The 14,952-nt window shown below is 49.9% G+C and overlaps 3 protein-coding genes across 4 annotated transcripts; 2 read left to right on the top strand and 1 right to left on the bottom strand.

The window, feature by feature from the left end:
• The first annotated feature begins 42 nt into the window (after positions 1-42).
• Positions 43-6,298, top strand: LOC101786855 (myb-related protein MYBAS2-like). The gene is made up of 2 exons (XM_012848952.1): positions 43-230; positions 5,797-6,298. Exons 1-2 carry the CDS (start codon positions 43-45, stop codon positions 6,296-6,298), a joined length of 690 nt encoding a protein of 229 aa, XP_012704406.1.
• A 912-nt stretch (positions 6,299-7,210) lies between these two features.
• LOC101766213 (cytochrome P450 89A2) lies at positions 7,211-9,088 on the top strand. Its single transcript, XM_004982559.3, has one exon. The coding sequence runs from the start codon at positions 7,454-7,456 to the stop codon at positions 9,008-9,010; it is 1,557 nt and encodes a 518-aa protein (XP_004982616.1). The 5' UTR covers positions 7,211-7,453; the 3' UTR covers positions 9,011-9,088.
• A 132-nt stretch (positions 9,089-9,220) lies between these two features.
• LOC101765251 (testis-specific gene A8 protein-like) lies at positions 9,221-10,449 on the bottom strand. Of its 2 annotated transcripts, none has more exons than XM_004982558.3 (3): positions 10,155-10,449; positions 9,825-10,030; positions 9,221-9,702 (listed from the first exon to the last, which is right to left on the bottom strand). In XM_004982558.3, the coding sequence occupies exons 1-3, from the start codon at positions 10,444-10,446 to the stop codon at positions 9,394-9,396; spliced, it is 807 nt and encodes a 268-aa protein (XP_004982615.2). In that variant the 5' UTR covers positions 10,447-10,449; the 3' UTR covers positions 9,221-9,393. The 2 variants fall into 2 exon arrangements, with proteins under 2 accessions (XP_004982615.2, XP_004982614.2); XM_004982557.3 differs by having other exon boundaries at positions 9,825-10,033; positions 10,155-10,447.
• Between the last annotated feature and the right edge of the window lie 4,503 nt (positions 10,450-14,952).

Below are 14,952 nucleotides of genomic sequence, written 5' to 3'. Positions count from 1 at the left end.
CTCGCGCGCCGCGCTGCTCCTGGGCGTGAGCGGCCGCGCCGGATGCCTCGCTCGCCATCGCAGCTGCTGGCCGCCACCTTCCCCGAGGACGCCGGCGTGGCCCCGCACTGCGCGGGCCGCCGCCCTCCCCCGCTCGCTCCGCTGCCTCTGCCCGGCGCTGCAGCCCCGCACCCGGCCTCGTCGCCGTCGCTCGCCGCTGGCCGGACACGGAGGGCTCCCCGCCTGGGAGTGTAGGCGGGCAGGCCAGCTCCTGCTCCTCCCCTCGTTCCGGCCGCCGGCTCCGGCCCCTGCCTCGCGGCGCTCCAGGCGCTAGCGGCCACCGGGCCGCTCGCCGCGGGACAGCCTGCTGGGGCACGGCGGGGAGCGCGGGTCCCGGAGCTACGCCGGGAGCTGGGACGCCGGGCGAGGGAGTTTGAGCCCGCCGCATAGCTCCGTCGCCGAGGACTTGGAGCTGTAGGAGCAGAGGTGCCGCAGCCGTCGCGCGTGGTGGCCGGAACCACCGCAGTCGTGCAGGAGGTAGCGTAGCGGCCGTCACCGCAGCCTCACCTGAGGGCCGGATCAGCCGCCGCTGCCTTGGTGGCCGGAGCGTGCATGCGGGAGGGAGCGAAGTGGCCGTTGGCACGGCTTCGCGTGGGGGCCGGAGCAACCGCCGTCGCGCGTGATGGCCGGAGCCAACACAGCTGGGCGGGAGGGAGCGGAGGCGGAGTGGTCGTCGGTGCGGCTTCGCGTGGGGTCGGAGCAGCCGCCACCGCGCATGGTGGCCGCCTGGCCGGAGGCCCACCGCCCGTGGGGGCTGGTGGCTTATGCAGGAGCTGCACAGGAGCCCACTGCACGGCCACCGCTCGTCTGGATTCATGGGCGGAGGATAAGAACGGATGGGCTGTTTTCTTTCTTTTTTATTAATTAATCGTGGGACCCACGTACTCTTAAAAATCATGGGACCCACATAACCCAAATCAAACCCAACAAATAGCCAAACATGGGATATTGATACAAACCTGACGACCCTATCCCATTTTTGCTTCAACGTATCCCACCTTATTTCCCTTTCCCACTATGCATCCAAACGTCACCCGAGGGAAAGAGCGAGGAGCTGATGGTCTGGTGTGAAGGGATAAGGTGGGGGGAGTTAAGTCATCTTCCCTCCTTTGAAAGGATAAACCGAAGACTCGAGTTAAGAAAATAGGGGTAAATTTGCAAAGTTAGAGGTTAAAATTAGAAAACAAATGCAATTATACCTAAAATAAAATTCCTCATACCATTTGATCTCTATGTAATATAGATTAATATCTTATTTGGATCCGCCATCTAAATTTTAGAAAGTTAAGAAACTTAATTTTTAGCTGATTAAAATTTAGCTAGCTAAATATTAGTTGGAGGTGTTTGGATCCACCAGCTAAATACTACTTGTTACCATACTACCCTTTGTGGATAAAATCTCAACTAGCTCATCAATATTGTTGCTCTCGGTTAGTGGCCATAGCCACTGACATCTTGATCAACAAAACGATGGTGCCCATGTATGACATGTGAATAAACAAAACAACTCAACTCCTCTCATCCTCATCTCTATCCTTCCATAGCTTTTATCCACTACCTCTCTCCCTATTGTTCCCGTAGCTACCGATGTAGAGATCTAGGTAGCAGCAGCCAAAGGATGAGATGCAGCGGGCGGAGGTGGAGGAGAGGAGCATGAGGGTGGCCCCACGACACCCAGGATGCAGGGTCGAGGTTGATCTTGAGGTCGGGATGCCGGGGGTCGGGGCCGCCGCCGCCGCCGAGGGGTGCGACGTGGGGAGGCGGCGCCGAAGGGGAAGGGAGCGCAGAGGCTGACAGCGCGTAGGGAAAGGCGGGAGCGTGGGGGAGCAGGAGGGGAACATCGGGGGATTTCCCGAGGTAGGTGGGGAGCTAAAGTTTAGCAAGGTTCTGTTTGGATCCAAAGTGGCTAAATTTAGCCAGAGGGATCCAAACAAGGCCTAATTAGCACCGAAGCTCTAAATTCAATCAACCATGTAGGTTAGCAAATAAGGCCTAATTCGCACCCGGCCTTGGGTGTGCATAGATCAAGAATACCACAACCAAAAGAGGATGTTCAATATCCGGAATATGGTACACGATTAAGAAGGTTGTCTAATAATTGTATGGCTATCAATTTCAAGCTCAAATAGGATGATCACGTGGGCATGCTACTGGGCCTTGATGAAATGTCACGTGAACTTCAAATTTATTACTGGTAAGTTTAACTCTTCTGGGCTTTATGCGACCCTTAGCGAAAAATTAACATACATTCATATCAAGAGAATAAAATCCGGAATTTTTTATTTGAATTCACACAGGTATGAAATCTTCTGCGCATAATTTTAGTTGTGAGTTGTTTATTGATTGTTGGGTCAATAATTGTTGCTGCCCGTCACAAGCACGGGCCATTACCTGGTCCAAGAGAGAAAGAGTTTATTTAGTACAAAAACTAAAAAGGGGGCAGATGATGAAGAAGAGGAAGTGATCCAAGGAAGAGGATAACTTGATTAAAAACCACATTGAGAAGAATGCATTGGGCGTAGTTGGCATGCGCTCTCCAACACTCTAGGTTTGCATTTTTGAACCACACTAGGCCATCACCAATCATTTATGTTGATCTATGACTGGGTAGCTATGCCTCCCCGCTCCCCCAACGCGCCGCTCCACCCCCCATCGTCGGCGTCGCCAGCCCTGGCGGCGCTGCTCAAGCTCCTCCGCCGTCAGCCTACGCGCATCCGCACACCCTTGCGGATCCCTCCCGCCTCCGCCACCCCATCCCTTCCACCACCTCCACCGTCCCATCCCCTCCCCGCTCCCCAGATCCAGCTCTATTCTGGAGAGAGACCCCGCCTCCGCCATTGCCGCGCCCCCGCCATGTTGGTTCGTGGGATGAACTCATCATCCTCGACACGCCGGAGCACGAGCTCCCATCCTTCACGGAGGTGGTATAGAGAGGGGCGTCCGCCTTCAAGTTGCCAGCTCACCCCCAACAACCAAGACCGTGCCACCTCAGATCCACCATTACCATACCTCCCATGAGCAATTACTACCCTAGCCAAGCCAAGCCTCGCCATCCTCCAGGCGTCATCTCTGGGAGTAATGACCCTCTACGCCACCATGCTCCTTCGAGCCCCGAGCAACGGTGCCCCCCCCCCCACGCGAGATCCGCTTCGGATCCGGGTTTGACTCCACGCCTCGCCATCCCCATCCAGTCACCTCGAGAGTAATGGCCCCTTGCACCATTCCGCTCCTTCGAGCCCCGAGCAACGCCCCCCTCCCCCCACCCCCCCACCCCCGCGCGAGATTCACTTCGAATCCAAGTCTGAGCCAGAGCCAAGGTGGACCTGCATAAGCCGGCGTCAGCGATAGGTGTTATAGCGTAAAGAGAGAATTACATAAATTATGTAACCAGAATTAAGATAGAAATCTCTAATATAGGCAGCGGATCTCCAACAACTCCACAGGCAGCTGACTGGTGGACTCGCCTAAAACTCTTCCAAAAACTTTAGTAATCTTCAAAATTCTCTGGGTCTGAGCAGCAATCCGGACGTTGTAGATGCAATATATAAAACACAAGCATGAGCACATGTCGTACTCAGCAAGAGAGAAGTATATATGACAAGCAAAGGCTTTATATGGTCGAAGGCTGACAAGATTAACTGTGATTAGCACTTATAGTTGGCCAAATTTTATTCATCATCTAATTACTAGCAAATGTAAGTTTATACCATCCCACAATTAATATAGAGCATGGATGTACCATAAGCATGAACATAACATATAACACAGTAGTATCATCTTCAAGTAAATTAATCATGTGAGGGTCCAGGCCGCTCTTGACCGTGAGCACGGCTGTCATAACAGTTTTACACTCTGCAGAGTTTGTACATCTTTACCCACAAGTCGTGTAAAAGTTCAGGTGAACTTTAGACCCAACCATGCTGTGCAAAAGTAGGCACAATACCACACTTCCGAGGTGTGATTGCATAGGGACGCTACGAGGCCTTTACAAAGACTTCCCTAGTGTGTGTGCATGAGGTTCCGCGAGTCATGCCCCACCTTAACACCAGTCCAACACTAGAGTCCTCTAATTAGTTAGCCAAGATCAGAGCCATGCAGTCCTTGTGGTTGTATTGTTTTCCTGGGTGGTCGCTCCATGTTCCGATTAGAATATATGGTCTTGTAATTAAATCAACATAAAGGAACATTGAGTAAATAGATAAATTAACCATGTTGTTTATTTACCAACCTAGTTGAGCAAGCTATGCATAATCTACCCTCAAGATTAATTAAACAACCCGGCTGCAAGGTATGATCAAGAGAAACTAGGCATTGTCCTTAATAGGAACCCATCATGTTAATGCACGTGGTAAATAAGTACTGTGAATCAATGCATGTCAATTAGGTATAAATGAAAATGACCAAGGACACTTGCCTTCCTTAAAGCCCTCTTCTTCGGGTTCCTGGAACTACGCTCCTACACGCGTCACACGAGCACATACAAGCAAACAAATGCATTAAATTAAAAACAGTACACCAATCATAAAAATAGTACTTAAAATTAGTACCAAACTAATCTACTCGTTAAGACGAACGTGTGAGCTAAAGAATCACTCAAAACGGAGCTGGAACGAAGAAGTTATGAGATAAACAAGGTGGTAGGGACCCATACGCAATTAACCATAGAAGGGCAGGGGCTAGCAAGAAAGATTTGCAAGACACACGTAAAAGTGCTTGCAAATAACAGAATTTATAGGGTTATATTTGCAAAAGATCTCGGGTAGGACTGGAACTTGATAATCTAGCTTTTCCAGGGTCCTTTTTACAAAACCACAAGACACAAATCTTTCTTTCAGAAAATATTTTTTCCCGAGAGCTAAATTGCAAAACCGGCATCTTCTTCCTTTAGATGCACACCGATGCGCTCACCAGGAAGTCCTCTTGCCGGCGGCGACGGCCAGGCCGGGCGGAGCGCACGCCTGCGGCGACGCCGGGCAGAGCGGCACGGTTGGCGGAGTGGTGAGCAGGGCGGCGCTCGCGAGGCAGGCCGGCGGCACGGCCAGACCTTGGCCCTGCCATGGCCATGGCCGGAACAGGAACGGGCTTCGTCTAAACGTATTTTTAAATCTTTTTCACACTCAAAGAATAAGAAATGCAACCGGCATGCAATGCAATGCACTTAAACCTATGGTGCATTAAGTTACTTTAAGAAAAACATTTAATGCCTAATAAATTCACGGAGAAATCTTAAGGCCTTAACCGAACTAAGGCCTGTTTGGGAAGGGGGTGTTAAAGTTTAACAGGGTGTTAAATTTTAACATCCTCAAATGAGGTGTTAAACTTTAACACATGTAGGGTGTTTGGATGGGTTGTTAAAGTTTAACACCTTTGTTGGAAAAGGACTACATTACCCCTCAATAATGTTCTTAAATGCTGTCTAATAAGTGGAGAGAGGAGGAGAGAGAGGGGGCAACTAGGGAATAAGTGGTGAGGGGGACCACTTTTAACACCTTTAGCAAATTTTAACACCCCCTCTATGTGTTTATGAAAAGAGAGGTGTTAAATTTTAACACTGCTCTTTTAACACAAGTGTTTGGTAGCTATTTTGTTAAAAATGTGTTAAATGGGGGTTGTTAAACTTTAACACCCCCTTCCCAAACAGGCCCTTAAACAACTTCTAAAGAGATTTTAATTAATTTTTATTAAATCGAAAATGCTGAAAATTAGGGTGTTACACATGCTACAAATTTTCATTCGCTTGGTATGCTCATCGAACAGCTGGTCTGTCATCGCTGCCCAGCTCCCGGGGAGGACAGACCTGGCCATCAAGAACTACTGGAACAGCACGCTCAAGAAGAAGTTCCCGGCGGCGAGGACCCCCGCGGCCTACCGCCGCCAGAACAGCCCGGCCTGCAGCGCGTCGTGTGACGCCGGGACGCCGGCGCGGGACCTGCAGCTGTTTGCCTGCAGCAGCGAGGAGAGCTCCACGGCAGGGTCCAGCCCGAGCCCTGCCAAGCCCGTCTTGCCCGGCCCAACGCTGGTGCAAGCAGTGAAGCCGCCGGTTCCGGTCGTCGCCGCCGGCCAAGAACCGATCGCGGCGGTCCCGCTGAGGATCGAGCAGAAGCAGGCCGTGGTGGGCCGACCGCGTCTGGAGAATAAGCCGTCTCCACCACCACCGGCCTGTGATCAGACCGGCAAGAGGGTCATGGACATCGTCTGCGCGCCCATGTCTCCTGTTCCTCTAAGCTTCATTGAACCGGAGGAGCTGGCCTGCATCTAACCGTTCGATGATATCGATAGCTTCTTGCCGTGGTTTGATCATCACTAACCTGACTGTGTCATCGTAGTCGTAGCTCCATGATTAATACACAACACAGCTTAGAGTTAAGTTACCAATTGGTGGTTCAGAGTTAGCTGCAGGATTTGTCATGTGTGTGCGTGTGTCCTATCTCTGTTGTCTTTGCGTGTTAATGTGGAATTAGCACTGTCTGCTGTTTAGGGTTAGGGAATGTAGTAGTGTGACTCTGGTTTATCAGAAACTAAGAAAGCTGTGCGTTGATCTTCATTTCACCTTTTCTTTGTTTCTGAACATTGCACATGGTTCTTCAGCCATGTTCATCTTTACTGACAAGGCATTTGGGAGTTCAATCCTGTATGCCAGTGGCTCAGTGCCTTTTATTTTCATTCTGCTCTAATTTGTTCTGTTTTGGATTCAGGCATCCAGCAAAGGCATCACTGCAAGTATGGCAAAGTTATTTATCTCCGTGACTCTGCAATAGGAATCAAACTATTCAACTTTGAATTGAGCAAGTAGTTTGCACATACAACATGTTCTTTTCCCTTGCAAGCTTACAAACAAGAAAAATAATATTGCCTAGAATAAAAACAAGAAAAGAATATTTGGTGCTAAAAACAACCAGAAACTGCTTGAACTCATCAAGCAACCGGGTCAAACGTGGTCAAAACTCCCGGCTTTTCTTAACCATAGTGTACAGCTCCTTCAGAGTTCAGATTTAAGTGCTTGAGTATCCGACCTCCTCCTCCTCCTTGCAGTGTGGAACAACGATCGTCGGAGCATCAACGTGCATCCTCAGGGAGCTGAATTCCAGAGCGAAGATGGGCTTCTTAGCCATTGTATAAGCATGTCGTAAACCTATATTTTCAAACAAACAAACAAACATACAATGCCGCGTTCAATACTCTCGCACGCATACTACAAAATTATTCGAAGCTTTTCCAGCTGGGGCACGCAACTTAGCCCCAGCTGGTGCCAAAGTGAACTGCCAAAAATGTTCAATTCATCATATACGGCTCAACAACTACTGAGTCTGAAATAGTGAAACTTTACTTCGTCTCTTGCTACTTCGTCCAGAACGACCGGCGAGTCAGTCTCACACGCTCACGTAGCGTACTAGCAGAGGAAGAAGGCGCCGCCATGGACACACCACTCCTGCTCCTCGTCGCCCTCCTCCTCTTCCTCCTCCCGCTCCTCCTGCTCGCGCAGCACGGGGTCAGAAAAGGCAAGAACGGTGGCCGTCTCCCGCCGGGCCCACTGGCCGTGCCGTTGCTCGGCAACGGGCAGAGGCACTCGGTCCAGCACCTCGTGGCTCGGTACGGCCCCGTCGTGTCGTTGCGTGTGGGCACCCGCCTCGTCGTCCTGGTGTCCGACCGCTGCATCGCGCACGCGGCCCTGGTGGAGACCGGCGCGGCGCTGGCCGACCGCCCGGCGCCCACGCGCGCGTTCCTCGGCGAGACCGGCCACACCATCTCACGCGCCAGCTACGGGCCCGTGTGGCGCCTCCTGCGCCGCAACCTCGTCGCCGGGACGCTGCACCCGTCGCGGGTCCGGCTGTTCGCCCCGGCGCGCGCGTGGGCGCGCGGCGCGCTCGTCAACAAGCTCCGGACGTCGTCGGAGGCGCCGCCCCACGTGGCGGAGGAGCTCCGGCACGCCGTGTCCTGCCTTCTCGTGCTGATGTGCTTCGGTGAGCGCCTGAGTGAGCCCGCCGTTCGCGCCGTCGCCGCCGCGCAGCGGAACTGGCTCCTGTTCACGGCCTACCGCGCGCACGTGTTCGCGTTCTGGCCGGCGGTGACCAAGCACCTCTTCCGCCACCGCCTCCAGATGGGGCTGGCTGCTCGGCGGATGCAGAAGGAGGTCTTCATGCCGCTGATCGAAGCTCGCCGGGAGCGCAAGAAGCAACTCAGCCAAGGCGGTGGCGACGGCGGCGCTGGGGCGCCAAAGAAGGCCACGACATTCGAGCACTCGTACGTGGACACGCTGTTCGACATCAAGCTCCCCGACGAGGGGGGCCGCGGGCTCACCGACGACGACCTAGTCAGCCTCTGCTCCGAGTTCCTCGCCGCGGGGACCGACACGACGTCCACCGCTCTGCAGTGGATCATGGCGGAGCTGGTCAAGAACCCGGCCATCCAGGAGAAGCTCCACAGCGAGATCAAGGCGACGTGCGGTGACGAGCAAGAGGAGGTCGGCGAGGAGGACACGCGCAGGATGCCGTACCTCAAGGCCGTCGTCCTCGAGGGCCTGCGCCGGCACCCTCCGGCGCACGCCCTGCTGGCGCACCTGGCGGCGGAGGACATAGACGTCTGCGGGTACCTGATCCCCAGGGGCGCTTTCGTGCACTTCACGGTGGCGGAGATGGGCTGGGACGAGCGGGAGTGGGGGAACCCGATGGAATTCTCGCCGGAGCGGTTCTTGCCCGGCGGCGACGGCGAGGGCGTGGACGTGACGGGCACCAAGGGGATCAGGATGATGCCGTTCGGCGCGGGCCGGAGGATCTGCGCGGGGCTCGGCGTCGCCGTGCTGCACCTGGATTACTTCGTGGCCAACTTGGTGCGCGAGTTCGAGTGGCACGAGGTGCCCGGCGACGAGGTGGACCTCACCGAGAGGCATGAGATCACCACCGTCATGAAGAAGCCGCTCCGCCCGCGCCTCGTGCCCAGGAGGATCCACCGTGTTGCTGCTGCTACACAGTAGCTGTGTGCGATTACGGCTCATCAATCATAAGCAGTTTACTCGTGCTTTTAGCTGTAAATTGATGGCGAACAGAACGAGGCGTCCGGCTCCTCCTTCGGGGAAATGCTCATCTGGCAGGGATCCTACGCCCCGAGGTGTACCTGGCGTCGCGTTCCTGAAGTAGCAGGTGCACAAGCGCGCATCGTGCGTGTGCATCATCAGTTAATCGTGTTCGTTCGAACTGGACAAACTTGCATTTGGTCACCGTTGGTGCATCCCGGCGGGCCTGCTGCACGTAACAAAGTCCTATTTTCACAGTATGCTTCCATGTTAACCACCATGACCTTGCTAAGCTAGCTAGATGAAGGCAGGGAGATATCTTGCTATGCTTTCGAACACGACAGCTAATGATCCCCGGCAACGGCGACGGCGACGGCCGCGAACAGCGCGGCGCACAGCATGGCGACGAAGAGACCGTAGTAGACGGCGATCGCTCCGTGGCCGTGACCGTGGCAGGCGACGACCCTCGGGAGGACGACCACGGCGGCGTAGGCGGTGACGGCACCCAGCGCGCAGGCGAAGGGCGCGAACGGGCGCGCCGGCGCCAGCACGGCCACCGTGCCCGCGAGCGCCAGCGCCGCCACGGCCAGCAGCATCAGCACGGACGAGGCGCGCAGGTTCGCCGCCGCCTGCCCCGTCGGCGCGCAGGGCCCCTGCGTTTTGCAGCAAACTGACTAAGCAAGAGGCAATCGGAACGAAGTGATTTGTGTAGCAGCGAGAGGAAGAGGCGATCGGAGCGCGCGCGAAGCCGATCCATCGGCCGGCGGGAACGAACCAGGAAGCCGGCGTCGGCCGGGTTGAGGGACAAGGCGAGGAGGGCGAGCGCCGTCGACGCACACCCCAACACGAAGAGAGTCGCCGCCGCAGCCGCACGCGAGCTCAGAGGGCTCAGCGCCGGCGGCGCTGCCGCTGCTCGTGGTCGTGCCGGCGGTGGAGCTGCTGCCGGCGCCGCCACAGCAACCACGACTGATGCCCCCGCTCCTGCTGGATGTACCAAGCTATAACAATCAAAAAGGCGTCGACCACAGACCACTCGACCGATGGAGCGCGCCATCCACCGGTAATACTCCTAATAATAAAAGAGAAAGGGAGGGGACGAGCTCACCAGCATTGCTCGTGGAAGGATCCATCAGCGAAGCTTGCAGCCTGCTCACTTCACTCCAGCTCCGGTCCGGAGGATTGTGGTCTGTGTCTCTGTGACACCAACTCCTTTTCCGCTCCGGAATGAGCAGATTATATGCGCCGGCCGTGCACTGCACCGAGGACAGCATCCAACGGCCACGATCGAGGTGAGCCGTAGGGCTGGAAGGTGCGAGGAAATTGCGTTCTGCCCCATGGACGGGAGGCTCAGGCGATCGACGGCGACACCACACGGAGAGGTAGCTACGAGCAGTCATGGCCTCACAATGACCACGGGGCTCGCATCGAAATGGCAACGTCCATCCGCCCCGATCTGGGCAGCCACGCACCAGGGCCGGAGCCGGGGGACCCTCTCTGCCTCCGAGCTGAAACCGGCTACGCGGCTCTGGCTGCCGGGTAATGCTTCCAGGCGAAGCGTTTCCATTATCGCCTCACTGCATCGATTGCTCTGACGGAGTTGCAGCGAATACACCACTGTCAACATCAGACGCTGAGTTTTTTTTTTTGAAGCAACAGGAGGGGAAGTACCCCTTGCTGATTATATATATTAATATAAAAGGAAAGTGAAGTTACATCCAAAAATTCAGGAAACGAAAAAAGAAAGAAAGAAAATTAGGAAGATTACAGATTCTGGTCTAGCCATTGAGACATGAGAATTTTTTTTGGGTGTCCTTGGCTCTATAAATCGCCTCAGTAAAAACAATTCTAAAGAGGCCTAAACAAGACTGAACTGTAGAGATAATCCCTTTAAAGATGATATCATTTCTACTAATCCAAATACTCCGGCACATGAGTACTATGATTTCCATGAAAAAAGATACTCTTAGCTGATCTCCAAGTTGCTCCATAATATGATACGGTTGAGTCTGAAGATCAATGAAAAGTCCCAGGTGGAACCAACATGATTGTGCAAAAGGACACTGTAAAAGAAGATGGAAAAGAGTTTCTTCCACGCTGTGTGAAGAGGACACAGTCATAGGATTGTAGAACCATATTTTTTTTCTTCGGAGAACATTTCTTGTGCTTAACCGATCTTTAAGTACTAGCCAAAAAAACACTTTATGCTTGTTCTGACATTTAGATTTCCATAGACATTTGTAGGTGCACCTGTGCAGTACATGTTAGGTGTTTGTATGCTTTTCTTGCAGTAAAATGAGAGTTTCCCCAAATATAGGACCAAATATCTCGGTTATTGTGAAGCACCAAAGCCTCCAGTTTGGAGGCTAATAAAAGTAACTGATCAAATGCTTGAGCTGACAATGGGAGATGGAAGAGTTCTCCAACTTCAGAAGTTTGTTTCACAGTGTGCACCGAGACCCATGTGTTTTTAGCAAAGCAGAGTAGCTGTGGGTATTCCTGAGCTGGGATATGATCCTCCCAAATATCATGCCATAAGGAGCAGGTCTTTCCATCCTTGATGCTGACCATAGCCATACCTTTAAATTTGTCCATCAACTTTAGAATATCTCTAAACCAGAAAGCCTTCTATTTGAATAATGTTTCTCCCATACTAGCTGCACCTAAGGTATGTCAAGTCTGTTAAAGAGCTTATGCAAATACTTTAATAACATAGCTTCATTTTGTGTTTTGATATTTAGGACTCCCAGCCCACCTTGTTCCTTAGGAACACATACCATTTCCCAAGCAGCTTTTGGGGGAGCTTTATTATTTATGTCAGACCCTCGCCATAAACAATATTTTCTGTACTTATCAATCTGCTTGTATACTGACTTGTGAAGGAGAAATGTACCCAAATGAAACATGGGTAGGGAAGTAAAGATTGAGTTTGTCAGTTGTAATCTGCCAGCTTGTGATAAAAAAGAGGATGTGATGACCAATCTTTTTTCACATTTGGTAATCATGGGTAAAAATTCCTCCACTTTTGGTTTAGTGAGGCCTAAGGGAAAACCTAGATATGTAAATGGTAGTGAGCCTATTGAGCATCCAAAAGTTTGGGAGAGAGACTGAAGCCTGGTTTCCTCCATATTAATTGGTATCATCATAGATTTTGAGTAATTGACTTTGAGTCCTGTGGATGTAGCAAATGACTGCAGAATCTCTTTAAGTACTAGCAGTTGTCTTGGACAGGCTTCCATGATGACTAAGGTGTCATCAACATATTGTAAGATAGGAAAGTCTTGATTATGCAGTAAAGGAATTGGCAAAGACAATGATCCTTGATTTTTTGCCTCATTTATCACCGATTGGAGAAGGTCTGCTGTCAGCACAAAAAGAAGAGGAGAAAGAGGATCCCCCTGTCGAACACCTCTTTTACAGTGAAATGTTTTCCCAGGCGCACCATTAAGCAAGACTGAAGATGTTCCTGAAGTAAAGATGTATTGCATCCAAGCTAACCACTTAGGCCCAAATCCCTTATGTTTCATAATATTGAGCATAGCCTCATGTTCAACCTTATCAAAAGCCTTCTTAAAATCTAGCTTTAGAATGGCAATCTCTTTTTTGATTTATGACAGAGGTGAAGGTATTCAAAAGCCCATGCTAAACAATCTTGAATAGTTCTTGTCTTTATGAACCCATATTGATTTTTATGTATAAGCTCCATAAGAACCTTTTGCAGTCTATTTGCCAGAAGTTTGGTTATCAATTTCATTGATATGTTCAGTAAAAAAATAGGCCTGAAGTCAGATACTTTGGAAGGCCCTTCAATTTTTGGGACCAAAGTAATTAGAGAGCCATTTATACTTTGCAAGCAAACAGAACCAGATTGAAATGTTGTATGTAGCTCATAGAAATCTTGTTTAATAATTGACCAACATTTCTTCATAAAATTTGTGTTGAAGCCATCTGGTCCAGGGGCCTTATCAGAAGGCATGTTTAGAATAACTATATCTATTTCTTGAGTGGTGAATGGTTCTTCCAGACATTGGATATTGTTTGAAGTATGTAATAATTGTGGCAAATTAAACATCATGTGTTGTGGAGCAGAAGAGCCTAATCTCTCTTTGTATGCTTCCCACAGAATGGCTGCTTTTGAATGATGATCATGAAATGGTGTGCCTTGATTGTCTTGTAGTCCTGTGATGAAATTTCGTCTGTGCTTTATAGAGGCATTTGCATGGAAAATTTTGGTTGGTTCATCACCAAACTTAATCCATTTAATATGACCCCTCTGCTGCCAATATATCTTTTGTTGCTTTAACAGTGATATTAGCTCATCCGACATAACCTTTTTGAAGTTCCATTCTATCACTGATAAGTCTCTGTATTCCTCAATCACTTCTAGAAGATGAATGATGAGTTTGACCTTAGATATATTTCCTTTAAGACTTGAGAGATGTTTTTGCCATGCTTTCAATACTCTTCTGAGATTCTTGCATTTAGCTGTTATAGCCTTTGCCTTGTTTGAATGTTGAACTGGAGCCGACCAACCATGTGCCACTACATTCATAAACTGTTCATGTTCCATCCAATAGTTCTCAAATCAAAAAATATTTCCTTTAGGGATGTCTGTGCCAATAGATATGATACATGGACAGTGGTCAGACGTTTCCATGACCAGTGGGTATGTTGAAGTATTTGGGTAAGCAAGAGTCCAGGACTTTGAAGTGAAGAACCAGTCTAGTCTTTCCAAAAGAGGGGATAGCTGTTTATTGGACCATGTGAATTGCTTCTGTTTTAGAGGAATTTCAACTAACCCAAGAGCTGCAATTGCATTATTGAACATAAACATTTCATTATGATCTACTCCAGGTTTGTTTTTGTTTGAAGGATCGCACATAAGATTAAAATCTCCCAAAATAATCCAGTGTATATCTTCAGGCATTCTGATATTTTTAAACCAGTTAATGAAATTTCTCTTCCCTTCTATGGTGCAAGGGCCATAGACATTAGTAAGGACCCAATCAGTGCCATTGAGCTGTGAAGTAAATTTGACAGAAACAACAAAGGAGTTTCTGAAAATGAGTTCTCCTTCAAATAAAGTAGATTTCCATATAATGGCTATACCCCCCGAGGCACCTTGTGATGGTAGGAATTCAAAGTGATCAAACAATGGAGGGCAGAATTTCTTTATAAAATGTATATCCAAAACTTCCTTTTTAGTTTCCTGAAGACAAATAATATCAAAATTACCTTCAATTATTTTATCTCTTATTGAGTTCCACTTTTTATCTGAATTTATGCCCCTAATATTCCAGCACATAATATTCCAGGTTCTTTTACCATTCATATGTGATAAACCAAAAGAAGAAATTATGTATCATACAATGACCAGCACTGCTGATAAAACATTCTTGTTCAGAGACAAGTACAAAATTATTGCATAGACCAACCCAAAAGGGCATACTTAACAAAATAAAAGTCTTGCACAGAAGACTGTGTTCACTTCTTCTTTGGCTTTTTTTTTTGAGACCTTCTAATCGTCTTCATTTTTTGATGGATTAGGAATCTTCTTAGAAAGCTTCCTACCAGGTGGAGTAGTCATCTTTTTCTTGCTCAGAACCTCAGCTGTCAGTTTTGATGCCTCAATGTTACAGAAAGTAGCTCCAAGATTTTTTATTACTGATGGTGTTAAGGCAGGTGGAGTAATAGAGTAGCCAAAGCAATTTCTGTCCCGACAACTTGTTGCTTTAAAGCCTTGGTTATGAGCTTGCTTCCTTTTGCTCCTTCTTAATTCTTCGTCTGATAACAACTGGTTACTCGCTTTTAAATTAGAGGCTTGCTGTAGGAGGGTGCGAGATCAGGGTCCAGGAGATGAAGAGATCTTATCTAACACCTCCTTCATAGGTGTTATGGGGGAGCCT

This window comes from Setaria italica, chromosome IX, assembly GCF_000263155.2.
Source record: "Setaria italica strain Yugu1 chromosome IX, Setaria_italica_v2.0, whole genome shotgun sequence".
NCBI lineage: Eukaryota > Viridiplantae > Streptophyta > Magnoliopsida > Poales > Poaceae > Setaria > Setaria italica.
Note: the sequence above shows the minus strand (reverse complement) of the source record. Positions and strands in the feature narration are given on the sequence as shown.

Bases quoted from the DNA above. Each gene is read 5' to 3' on its own strand.
- LOC101786855 (XM_012848952.1), top strand. From the start codon at position 43: ATGCCTCGCTCGCCATCGCAGCTGCTGGCCGCCACCTTCCCCGAGGAC. The intron at 231-5,796 runs GTAGGCGGGCAG...CTCATCGAACAG, and splicing joins AGGGCTCCCCGCCTGGGAGT to CTGGTCTGTCATCGCTGCCC.
- LOC101766213 (XM_004982559.3), top strand. From the start codon at position 7,454: ATGGACACACCACTCCTGCTCCTCGTCGCCCTCCTCCTCTTCCTCCTC.
- LOC101765251 (XM_004982557.3), bottom strand. From the start codon at position 10,446: ATGACTGCTCGTAGCTACCTCTCCGTGTGGTGTCGCCGTCGATCGCCT. The intron at 10,034-10,154 runs GTGAGCTCGTCC...TGGTACATCCAG, and splicing joins TCCTTCCACGAGCAATGCTG to CAGGAGCGGGGGCATCAGTC. The intron at 9,703-9,824 runs GTTCGTTCCCGC...TGCAAAACGCAG, and splicing joins CGGCCGACGCCGGCTTCCTG to GGGCCCTGCGCGCCGACGGG.